This window comes from Serinus canaria, chromosome 2, assembly GCF_022539315.1.
Source record: "Serinus canaria isolate serCan28SL12 chromosome 2, serCan2020, whole genome shotgun sequence".
NCBI lineage: Eukaryota > Metazoa > Chordata > Aves > Passeriformes > Fringillidae > Serinus > Serinus canaria.
In genome coordinates, this window is record NC_066315.1 from 39,065,099 (window position 1) to 39,078,162 (window position 13,064).

The following is a 13,064-nucleotide window of genomic DNA, read 5'->3' on the forward strand; positions in this document are numbered from 1 at the left end:
AAGCATGGTGCTTGTGCTCTGCTCTGGGGTCCAGCAAACAAATCAGACCATTTGCTTGAGGGGAAAACTTGCAAAAGGAAGTGGGGAGGAACCAGTCCATCCCCCTAAACGTGACTACGCCGGTAGCATTGCACCTTTGCAAGGAATAACCTGTTTGGTCCACTCATGCAGGTGGGTGGGTCTGTGCTCTCCAAACACCAAAACTGATGGTGTTCAAGTTAGGTTTTAATCCAGTGGGGTGCTCAGCATCCCAGCCCTGATCCAGCCAAGCACATGACTGACTTTAGTGAGGTCTGCCACACAGTTAAGTCAGGTTCATGCTTAAAATGTGAATTGCTGGGTTCAATTTCAAATTCAGACCTTTAGTAAGAAGACCAGAGCATGGAACATTGCATGGACTGTGTGCCTAATGGCCTTGTGAAGGAGAAACAAATACTCTCCACATCTCTACTCCTTGTTTTCTATTACAAGCAATATGTTATTTCTGTAGATGCCTCTGACTCCAATGCTTTCCCAGCCCACTATTTTTTCTGCTCTTTATGATTATTGTGGCTCACTGGCATGTAAGAAGCGACCACAGAAGATGTGGAGATGGGCCTGGGAAACCCACAGGGAAAAAGACTGGCATGGAGGTGGCTTTGTGCTTCCCTCCCTCTGGCACAGATAGATGCACTTTCTGGGGCAGGACAGTACAAATAAGAATCAGCAGGTCTTTGGCCATCCAAAATCCCCAGCCATGCTCACATGTGCCAAACCCACCAGCTGCACCCTCCGAGTTTAGGGCCTTGTTTTAAATATCGTGAGGTTTTGAATACTAACAATGTTAAGATTGGTTTTATTTATCCAGTAAGATTTAGTCTTCAGGGTGTTTAATATTGACATGGAGTCTTTGGGGAGAGGGATTGATTTTGCTTGGCTTTGTTGTAAAGCCTTATGCATCTGGTTACACTTAAGACGTTAGCTTTAGCTAACAGCAAGACTCTTGGTAAAATTCACAATTACTGGCAGTACTGCGGACATGGACTTATCTCCTGGGCACGTTTTGTAAAATTAAGCTATTTTCATTAAAAGAACAAAGAGCAGCATGGTGATGGAGCAGCTGTCATATTTTATTACAAAACACAAATATGTGGGAAATCAATTACAGCACGAGTGAGCACAATGCATATTTCCAGTAATCCCCCACGGCCGGGGGAAGGTAGAAGGATGATCTGAGTGCAGAAGCAGATGGCAAGCAACTTTAGATAGCTTCACTGCCATTTTTTCTCTTTCAAGTGTTTGTGCTTCTCCTTTGATCTTCAGAACTTGAGTTTAACGTGTTTCATCTTCTTTTGTTTACTGTTTTCACATTTAACTTCCCTTTTAAATAACTTCTGTTTGGTGGAGTTTGTATTAGTGTGGGGCTTTGTTATCTTCCATGCTGAGGTACTTGAGAAGAAAGACAGTTTCTGTCTTTTTTTAATGTTGCTCACATCCAATAAAATAGTGACTGCTTCACTGCAGAGGGCTTTGCCATCCACCATGCAAAACTGACTGTAGTTCTACAGTGAAAAAATCCCACCTCACAAAGTTACTAAGACACTGTGCCTATGAAGTTGCAGTAGACTTTCCTGGAAGGCAGATAATGTGGGATTGTGATGACACACCCACAACAAACCCCTGTGGAAGTTTGATTTAATCACTGCTCACTACATTTAGTTCTTAAATTATTTTTAAATGAGTAAGCTGGAATTAATGACCTCTGTGCATATAACATTTTTATATTCACTTAAAATAATGTGTGTTTTAAATAGCAGCATTTTGCAGTGATTTGAAATAGAGCAGCTAAAGCAATGTAGGTTGATCTGAATAACCCCATGTGATCTGTATCTCTGATTTTCTTACAGCTGTCAGAAATGACAGGAACAAAAAGAAGAAGGAACCTTCAAAGCAGGAGTCCACAGAAAACTATGAAATGACAGCAGAGTTAGATGATCTCACTGAGAAGATCCGAAAAGCTCACCAGGAAACCTTCCCCTCGCTCTGCCAGCTGGGAAAATACACTACAGTGAGTATGGTTTGGGGCACAAAGCGTGCTGGATATGCCTGGATGATGTGAGTTTGGAGGCTCTGGACATGTTTAATAGATGGAGCAGTAGATTCACTCTTTGCACCTCCTAAGCCAGGAAAAAACCAGAGGTGTGTGTGCAAAGGCTGCCTGCTGGGGAGAGAAATTGCACTTAGATGTGAGCGCTACTTAGCGGTATCACAAGAGACTCCTGGAGGATTAATCCAGCCAAACAACCAGCTCTGAGACCATGAGTCAGTTACATTCCATCATTCATTAGAAATTTCTTGGCTTCCAAAAATGTGATCTCTGCTCGTGCATCAGCAGATTACAACTTTGCAGGTGTAGGGAGTTCTTAAATGCTGCTGGATTACTGGTGATAGTCCCAAAGCTACTAAGGTCAAGGAAAATATGAAATGTTTAAGTAAAACAGTTTCCAAAATGCTCATTTGCAGTTTTTTTTCCTAGAATCATAGAATATCCTGAGTTGGAAGGGACCCACAAGGATCACTGAGTTCAACTCCTGGCTCTGCACATGACAGCCCCAAAAATTATACATCCTTTCCCAGTCTACCAAAACATCCCATAACAACAAAAACTTCTGCTGCTTTTAGAAATTAAAAATCAGCTGCCCCCCCCCATTAAGAAGCTCAGTATTATGCGAATTTCTCCTGAGATGAGTCAGGGAAATAATTTTTCATCTATACATATAGATGTTGCTAAATACAGGGAAAGTCAGTGATATTAGTTGATTAAAGAAAATTCAATGTCAAGTTTGCAAATCCAATAATAAAAGAAATGATGAAAAATAACTGTTAGGTAATGTTTAGAACCTTATCAGTAAAAAAAAATGACTACTGGGTTTGGGCTTGCTGTTGGTTGCAGCAGCATTGACTGTTTCGGAGGGATGTGCAAAACATCCCTCTGAAAGTGGGGAGGTAGTCAAGCATGTGCTCTCATTGCTGAGAGCAGGAGTTTAGGAGTGACATGGCTGGGGCAAGGAGACAGCTGCCTCCATGGTTCTTGCCCTCCAGCCCCAGCTGAAGATCTGGGACCAGTCCTCAGAGGCCTGATGAAGTATTGCTCTCACTGGATTGCTCTCTGGCTTGAGTAAATTTTCTGCTATTGAAACAAACATTAAATTTCTCAGAGTGATGTTGGCAAATCCATGTGTGCCATCAATATTCACTGTTTTAGCAATCAGGGTGCTTTTTAATCTATTTACAAAACAGAGTGCAAGGCTCAAAACTGAGGTCTGAGTGTAAGAGTTGGTATTTAAGTGCAAGAAAAGCAAGCACATATGGTGTGATTTTAGAAAAAGGCACGTTTTTCATGTTGCTGACAGTATTTTCACAAGCACTTTTCGCATTTAAATCTGAGCCCCATGTAAACTGGTTAGTACTGGGGAAGGAGTCTGTTCTCCCTATGTTTCTCTGGTCCTTCCAGCAGGAACACATTAGTATGTATTTCCACCTTACCTGGGAGTTAGCAGAGTGCACTGCAGCTGGTGGGATGGCACTGTACTGCATCCTGGTAATTGCCAAAGATCCTCAAGGGTTGAAAGATAAACCTTGGCACCTCTACACTTGCATTAGGTACTGGATGCTGGAGTATCATTAATCTTTTAGCTCTTGAAATGATACGAATGGATGAAATTAGAGAGGGCCTTGTTGCATAGCACACCTACTGCTGATGCCTTCGTCCTCAGGTTCTGTCTGAACCCCATGGGGAGTTTGTGCCCCTATTGGAATTTCAGAGCCCTTGTTGAGAGCTCCTGGATCTCAGTAATGAGCAGATGAATCTGGTCTGTCTATGGAACACAAGTAGCCATGCTATGACTGCACTCTTTCTGAGGCTGGATATTGGTCATTCATATCTCAAGCCTGATGGCACAGTCTGGGGCAGATTTCTTGTTTTTAGCTTTGCTCTGCTGGAAGTCCAAAGCAGGGAACTGCTGCACAGGTCTCACCTCCTCCTGCTTTGTCATGGTACAAGTTGCAATAACAAAATTATACTGAAAGAGTTATTTTTGGCTTACCTTGAATCTTTGAGAGCTATGCATCTTCCTTCAAACACTTCAGAACTAATAGCAGTGGTGCTAAATACTGTCTTCTTGCTGCATTTTCATTGTCTGTGTGTGAAGTGCAGATTGTTTAAATCTCTCATCTAGGTAAGGTATGGAAGCCACTTTGGCATTTTATGCAGGACTTCAGTGTTACGAGCTCATGTGGGAAGGACAGAGTAGTGCTGGGGCTGGAGTAAGGGTCATCTTCCCCTCCAGCCTCCCACTAGCCCAGGGGCAGGAGATAATCCCTTCAGCACTGAGGATCCAAGAGAATCTGGGGTGTGGAAGCTGTATGTGCTGGTCCCAAGAGCACAGCTCCAGTGCCTGGACACCACCACCAGCTGCTGATCAAACAGCAGGCCTCCGACAACAACCTGAGACACTTGAAGCAGAGACCAGAAATCAAAAAATAAAGGAGCACTGAGCCCTTTTTCTAAGTGCTGAGTCCAAGGCTAGTCCATAGGCTAAAAGCCTACACCACTCTGCTTTTTTTGATAGTAACAATCCAGTACATGTGGAAGATTGCCCCTGGTCCTGCTTTTATGCCTGGCTCTGTGTGCTGTCAGTTGTGAGGCATGGCGTGCTCACACTACAGAGCACACAGATTGCTTTTATAACCTTAGAGTTTTTAATTTAATTCTCTATGTGAGAGGTGAGAAGTGAGTGTTTCTAACCAATGTGGATTCCATTGAATTTTGTGAGCCTTGCATTTGTGTACTGACAGGGATGGTGGATGGAAGAAAGTGCTCTGCAAGAGCAGCCCACGAGTGCCTTTGGTTACATGATCATTCAGACTATTTTAAAGAAGATTTTGTTTGTTGCTTAAAAGTGCAAAAAATTATAGGAGTGTAAAATAAAAGAGACCTTACAGAGATAGAGTAAAAATAAAAACCTGTTCAGGCTTTTGGCTTGTGTATCTGGCTCCTCTCACTCTTGAGCACTGCAGCCTGCATTTCCCAATTTCCCAGAGGGAAGGGTTACATGGTGATTTCCCTCCCCACCATTGTGTGGTTTTAGCTGTTAAAAACGGTTTTGGAGAAGCATTTCCAATTTTTTTATATCCATCTGCTCTTTAGAAAGAAAAAGTGGCCCCATACTTTGCATAGCTAATAGAAGTCTGCTTAAAATAATGGGAGAATAGCCCTTGTATTAAATTCCCTGTGTCATTTGACTTAACAGTTGCATTTGGTGGGCAGTGACAAGTACAGTTCTACCAATGATGAGAATCAGCAAGCTTTTTAAATGTAATGGATTCCAAAAGTCCATCATAAACAGATTTGTTTTATTACTGTCATCCAGGTAAGAGAGAGTGCCTGAGTAATTTCTCTGGAGATGTCATACTTTATAGTATAATTGAGTGTAACTATACTGCTTGTCCCTTGAGAGTGATATTATTTGTAAGTCTACAGCTGTGTTACATCCAGCCTTCTGATAAAGGGAGGATAAAACAGAAAGCAATTTTGGCTCTGCAGACCCTTGCTGCAGATTCTCCTGTGTTGCTCTTGGCTAGCTGGAAGTGAAGAGGTTCCACATCTTGATGGTATTTTGTTCTTCATAAGTGCTGGTCTTAGAAGTTACATAGGTATTGTTCAGTGCCATTGAAGAGGAATATATATACATATATATACACATATATATATATATGTGTATATTTATATATGTGTGTGTGTATATATATATATATATATATATATATATATATATATAAATGTGTGTATCTCCTGATACTGGGACTGAGCAGGGACATGTGCTGTGGTCCTCAGTGAACTCACTGGAGCTGGAGTGCATTGCTGCTTTTACTAAAGAGGCATCACGAGTGTTCCTGATTAGGGCAGAGTGCCCCTGTGAGCCTTGTTTCCTTTGTAAAGTGGATTTTAAAGACAGTAGGGATTCTGCTGCTGTGTATGTTTCTATGAGTACCTCATCCCATATTGTTAATGTGGAGACAGAGCAGCCTGCAATGAAAAAACAAAAATGATGGAAAAAATGGGATCAATTTATGTGGCAAAAATGGCTGTTTAATTGGATTTCATAGCAAGGTTGGGCTTTTCCACTGATAAAGATGCCACTAGGGTGTATTACAGTATTGTTCCACCATATGTGCACTGGTGCATAGGCCTGAAAAACATGTGAGACTGCTTCTGGAAAAAGACACCCAAAAACCCACTTCAGTAAAATATTCAGGAAAAGTCATAGCGTCTGCATCTTTTTCACAGCATGGATAGAGGAGATCTCCAGGCAAATTTAATCAGTTTTTGTTTCTGTTTGCATTTTTTTAACCCTGTGTTGTATTGTTCAACCTATACATAGATATTGAGCCAGTTTTGGCTTTTCAATGCTGAGAGATGCTGCCAAAAATCCATCTTTTTTTCCAGTGACACTTGTCTTGACATTCATTAACAGATAGAATGTTAAAACCCTTTCCATTTGTAGCATCTCAAAGGTAATGTGCAAACCACATTAGCTCCAGTGCTGAGGGATCTGGCGCCTGGCATAATAAAACACCTGGTTATTTTGTATTTTATTAACTGCCCCTTCTCTTCAGTTTGCATAATAGAGAGTTAGATTTACATTAGTTACGACGGTCGTGCATTACTCCTAATAGAAGACACGTCAAACTTCCCATTGCTGGCACTGCAGCATGATAAAGTAACCTCATATGATACTGATGAAGATTTTGTTCACACTTGCTGGTTTCATGCAATGTCTTTTTTTCCAGATGGATACCCTATTGTAAAATGATTTCCTGCTTTAGGCTCTGCTTTGTGTAGCTCTCTGCTATGCCATCTTTCTATGAACTGGATAAACTGCCTATTAAATTTAATTACAGCCTGAATGACTGCACATCTTGATCTTATTTTTCCTCCAATGTACTGTATTTCACCAAGGTCCTTGAGGATGAAATAAAATAAATCTGAGGGATGCATACTCCAGTAGCCAAAAGAAATGTTTCAAAGGGCATTACAATCACTGTTAACTCATTAGTTTTGGACCGTTTTGAAGGCAATACTTTAGGTTTAGCATTATAGAGACATTTTCTTTTGTCATTTAAAAAAACCCAAAAGAAAATAGAGGAAATTCCCAGAATAAAAATTCAAATAGAAATGATGAAATGAATTAACTATCCCCTAAAGAGAGGGGTAGCAGGAAAGAGCATGCATGCTCCTTCAGACTGCTCAGCACAGTCAGCGTTTATTTTTTCCAATTAGGGCCTAATGTAAATATGCCTGGCTCAAATCTCCACTCTGTTCCTAGTGAGGGTGGAAGTCAGGCTGGTGGCGCCCTGGGGACCTGTCAGGACTTTCCCCTTCATGACTGATGGTAGTGGTGGTGTCTTGTGAAGGCAGCACCGGGATGGGGTCCAGAGCATCACAACCAAGCTGAGCTCACTCCACATTGCCTCAGCAACCTCTTCCAGCCCTGTGTCCTTCCCATGAACCAAAGAAAGATGACAAGAGAATGGCTTCAATGGTTTTCTAAGAGGTGGATGCCCTCACCATCAGCAGTGGTGGTGGCAGGCTCATTGGAAATGTTTCCTCCAAGGAAGTGTGATCTGTGTAATTCGAATGCTTTTTGATGGCTATTTAATCTGCCATGTCTGTTAGACTTTTAGGTTGAGACTCTGCTCATTTAACTTTAATTTTAAAGTTAATTTAACATTTTAACTTCAACCAGCTGAGACTGAGGCAGCTGATCACATGGGCTTCCTCTGCAGCTGGGGAGGAAGCCACTGCCTGAGAATATTTTTATAGGTAAAATTCCTGCTGCAGTGAAGAGGAGATCACCCAGATGGTGAAGGCAGCTGCAATGCACACTGAACCTGGTGGCTTGTGAAACAGGGGGTTGGGGGGCACCCAACACACTGGCTGCATCCTAAACAGCATTGGGTCAAATGGTGACAATGCACTGCATGTGAGGGGCAGAAGGAGAGATTTGGGTATTTCAGAGCTCTGTCATTACCTGTTTCTTGTCACTCTACTGGAGTCCTGGGTGGCCTGGAATGGGCTCACCAGGTCTTCTCATGACACCCAGTGTTGGTGGGCTGGCATCAAATGGGTCACAGCAGATTTTGAGTCAGATTGTTCTTGGCTGACATGTTCAGTTTTTTCAAGATTTAAGTGATTGGACCAAATGTATGAAAATGTGAGTTTGATCACAAACTTAACACAAGTTTCCTATGCACTCTAGAAAATGATGGAGACTTTGAGGTAGGTGAATATAAACATTCCCTGAGAGATGCCACCAGAATGTCCTTGTTACACCTCCAGCAGTGGGGGGGGTATGTTGGATGCACAATCAAATGAGCACGTAGCATTCATCAAGGCACATGGGATTTTCCTTAACATCATGTAAATAAATGCTCTGTAAGTCATGGGAGACTGTAGCTTCAGAAAGCTGTGGCAGAGCCACAGAGCAGAGAAATTAAGCAGAACCAATTCTCTAAGACCTTAAGTATGTGAAACTATGTTCCAAATATCGTGCTGCTTTTTCCAGAGGAGGACCCAATATTCTTGTTCCACTGTTCATTTATATTTTCTGGGGTACAACTGTAAATTGTCTTTCTCAATGCACTTATTATATAATGGCAAGGAAGAATAATGAGGGTGGCATTTGGAAATGTTTAAGTTCATTTGTATTCCTTGTACAGATGGCCTCTGCAATCATAAGTAACAGAAAAGTATCCAAGGAATTTTCAGGCGATTAATCCAAGTTTAAAACCAGCATCATCCCAACAGCAAGCTGCAGAAAATGCCTGGAATGTTAATAGAAAGTACTTCTGGAAGGAAAACGTGGTTGTTGTTTCCTTCCCTTGAAAACCGATTGCTGAAAGGGACGTTGATGATTTATGGTGCCTTGTCTGTCTGTCTTTCCAGAACTCCAGCGCAGATCACCGGGTTCGACTGGACCTTGGGCTTTGGGACAAATTCAGTGAACTTGCAACAAAGTGCATTATTAAAATAGTGGAATTTGCAAAGCGATTGCCAGGCTTTACAAGTTTGACCATTGCAGACCAAATAACTCTACTGAAAGCAGCCTGCCTGGATATACTGGTATGTATATTTAACATCATTGTTCTCCTACTAATCTGTTTCCTATTCTTCTTTTTACTGAAATTGACAGGAAGAAGGGGGTGAAATATGGCCTTGACCTTACTGTTGGAAAATTGAACTTACTGGGTAGTCTGGTGCAGTCAGAAGATGGCTCCAGCACACCTACAGAGGTGTGTTTTGGGGGATGAGCATACTTCTCAAAATAAGTCCTTACACTTTTTGGGTTTCAGTAAAAAAAAAATTGGGTGTTGTGGCATGTGTAACTTTGGAAAATTTTCTTTACTGTTAACACTGAAGAGAGACCTGTTTCTCCTTCATTTCTCCTTCATCCTTCCTCCTCCCTCTGCATGATCCTATGCGTAAAGGATATCTAGAGGAACAGTTTATATGGTTTAGGAATGCGCTGTGCCTGTGGACATGAGGGAATTTAAGGAATAGAACACAAGTCTTAGAGGTTTTAAGGTTTTAGAGGGGAAGCTGGTGTGCCTGGAGCCTGTCAGATGCAAGCCTCTGGCACTCATATCCCCATGCTTTCTCCAGTGCTGCAGGTATCTGTGAAAGTGGCCGATGTAATGGGCTCACTACAGGTTTTAGCTAAATGTAATTTAATTTTAAACAGGCAAACATGCTTCTTGCAGGAGGAAACTGTGCAGGTGGGCTGGGAGTTTTTCTCCAGACTTTGCCTTGCCACTATGTCAAGGCAAAGCTGTCTTCCCTCCCTTTGTCTCTGGTTGTTTCTGTCATGCTGACCTTCAGAGGAGCCCTCTGGGATCTCAGCATTTCTTTATCGAGACCTTAGAGGTCTTCAGGCTTTTAGTGGCAAATATGCTTCGTATTACTGGTTGTAGCAATAACTTGCAGTTAAGCAGCATTTCAATGTAAACATATTTTAAATGTTTCATTCTGAGCACAAACCTTCAGGTCCTCATTGAGCCAAGCTTGGCCAGTCTAGAAGCATCTTGTAGGATGGCTACTGTAGATATTTTTTTTGTCATGACACAGGAGTTTAAACTAGGGAAGCTGAAGTTGAAGTAATTAATCTTGGAATTTCTAAAAGTGCATTGCTTCAAACAGGATCATGTTGAGGGGGACGTTAACTGCTGTGACCTTTTCCTCTTGTTTTGTCAAAAGCTGTTTGGAAGAATCGCATCAAGAGGACATTGATGAAGGAGGAAGAGGGGTAGGAGAGGGGAAGGGGTATCATTCTTTGGCCTATAGAAAAAGGGAAGGTTGAGGTTGCCCTGCCATGCTTGAGAGTCACCTCTTGTTGTTCCCTTAATCCAGGCACTCATTCAGAGTGAGCCATGTCATTGTTGCTGAGAGTGTCCCTCCGTGGGGCAGGGCCATTCGTTACCGATTGCACGCCTGTCATCACCAGCTCTGTCCCAATCAGATTCTGTTACATTCCCCTCACACCAGAGGCAGATGGTGATCAAAAAACTGCAGCATTGCCTCGAGTGTGTTCTGCCAGCAGCAGGGGATGGGAACTGCTTTGTGCTCTGCTGCTGTAACCCGGAGCAAATAGTTAATACAGAAACTATACAAAAAGGGTGGGGAGGAGTCAGGATATGGCAAGAACCTGCTCATCCAAACCTTTTACCCCTAAAACTTCAGCCCTCAAGCTGCCACCCTGTTTGTTTGGGTCATGCCCTAGCTCCAGAGCTGCAGAATAACAAATACCCTAATTCTCTAATCCTGCGAGCTCCTGATGCTCTTTTTTGGGGTGGGCAGTGGCAGCTTGCCCTGGGAACGTGCACAACCCCTGCAGCAGCTCCACTCAGTGCTGCCATTGCCAACACTGGCTAAAAAATTGAGGGGACCCTTTTTGGTAGTGGTTTTATCTGAAGCACCTCGATAAAGGCACTTTGGTCAAAGTGATTAAATAAAAGCCTAGTTGCCAGATTAGAAAGAGAATAAAGCAGGTGGTAAATGGTGACTTTATTTCAACTAATTAATGGATAGAAAAGTTGATTCTTTAATACGATTCACCATTTTTACTTTGTGGCCATTGGCAACCTTCAAGCTCTAGTCATAAACTTCATTGAGGCCTGACATTCCACATCACCTGCTCATTCTGTTTTTTATTTTTTACAAAGCCAGAGAAGGTGACACATCCAAGTGAGCAGTGCATAGTGAGCACCATAGGAGCCTGCAGCTGGGTGGAGCTGGTGCTTTTCCAAAGCCAGGAACAGACATGGCACGGCTAATAGTCCTAACTTTTCCTGTGTGACATTTACACAAACTTTATGTGACTATTTTATGTGCTGCTTAAAAAGAAAATGGGATAATTACCATGGCACAGTAATGCGTAGTGTGCGCGCCGCCTGTGAAATGCTGTATCCATTAAACCAGCATCACCTGCACATAATCGGAATTGCAGTGCTGCTCTCTATCTTTATTTAAGCTGAACATCAGTACTGGAGCAGTTGTAATAGCACACATTCCCCCCCTCCACCAAACAAGCCAGTTGTCCTAGTTATGAGTGTTTTGTTTTGCTGTGCCTTGAGATGCAGAGCGAGTGATGCTGCCCCTCCTGCTGCACTGAGCGCTCAGTGGCTGCTGTGTGAGCTCTGCTGAGCAGGGCCATGAGCCTCAGCAGTGTGCCCTCATGATCCTGCTGCTCTGCCATGCCCTGGACGTGTTCCCAGAACTGCAGCATGTGGGAGGAGCAGTGTGGAGCTCCCAGGTTGGGTGGCCAGACTTCCCTGCCAGCGGGACCTTTTCACTGCCTGCCTGCCCTTCAGCACCAGCTGTGGAGATTCTTAAGCATTTATAGACCCTGCCAAGGTCTCTGCTCAATTGGTTCCTGTGACTGTGGATGCTTAAACCCTTCTTAAACAGGCTGACAAGGGAAATGGTGCCAGGAGCTCAGTAAACTCCGATGGGTATGGGCCAAAGAATTGTTTTATGTACAAACAAACACTAACTCTGGAAGGGAAAAAGCATCAAGCTTCCTGAGGCAGCTTGAGGCGCCAGATGAGGATCATGGAATTTATATCTTGTCTGAAGCCAAAAGTTTTAGGGATAAATATTACCAAAATTCAGTCTATAACCCTTGTAAAAGCGCGTGCTTCTGTCTGCTGGTACATACACTGGTCCAGCAGCAGCCAAACATCCCCAGCCTCTCTGAGCTCTGGCAAGACAAATATGGAAAGTATCCAGAGTCCAGTCTATCTTAAATCCAATGGATAAAAACCTGAGAAGTCCTTGAATGCTAATCCCTAATGATGTAATTTTTGTTTTCTGTTGTAAGCCCCTGTGCCTTAATGCCAGGCAGGAATTTGTGTGTGCAGAACAAGCTGTGCTGACGGCGTTTGGCAGTGCCACAAGGCATCATTGCTTCAGAGTCACCTGCCTGGGTTTCTCTTCTCAAGGAACTGCTCCAGCCAGCTGAGGCAGCTTGTGTCTAACAACAGGATTTCTTAAAAAATAGGCCCAGCTTTTTCCCTACCTAATCTGTTTAAAATGAGTATCAATTCTGTAGCAGCAATGTCATAAATGCAACTTTCTGGCTGACTTTGGTTTTGTGCCTCTGGTAGGGTTTTTGTTTTGCACTTTATAACAGGCTCATAAGAATCCCTAATGCTTTAATATATAAATATTCCTTAAAACAAAGGGCCCTTTAATAATGAGGGAAAACCATATTTATGGCTGCAAGTGGCATTTAAGAGCAGAGTGACAACTAAAATACTTGGCTTGGTTGCAAAATCTAAACAACATTGAGGACACTGGGAGTTCAGTTTAAAATGGAGAAAGATATCGTGATTTCTTATTTTGAAGTGCTGATGTTTCCCATATGTTCTTCAGTGAATATGAGCTTGAAATCAGCTTTACTTTGACACTGGAAATTTGCCCAAGAACAGTTTAGCAACAATCAGCAATATCCATGGCGTTTCACAGA

The 13,064-nt window shown here is 42.6% G+C and overlaps 1 protein-coding gene across 7 annotated transcripts in view; it reads left to right on the top strand.

The window, feature by feature from the left end:
- Positions 1–13,064, top strand: part of RARB (retinoic acid receptor beta) — a 321,234-nt gene that overhangs the window by 298,327 nt on the left and 9,843 nt on the right. For all 7 annotated transcript variants that reach the window (XM_030231742.2, XM_030231950.2, XM_030231763.2 and 4 more), the window contains 2 exons: positions 1,887–2,047; positions 8,987–9,163. In XM_030231742.2, the coding sequence (XP_030087602.1) occupies positions 1,887–2,047; positions 8,987–9,163 (338 nt within the window). The remainder of the gene's footprint in view (positions 1–1,886; positions 2,048–8,986; positions 9,164–13,064) is intronic.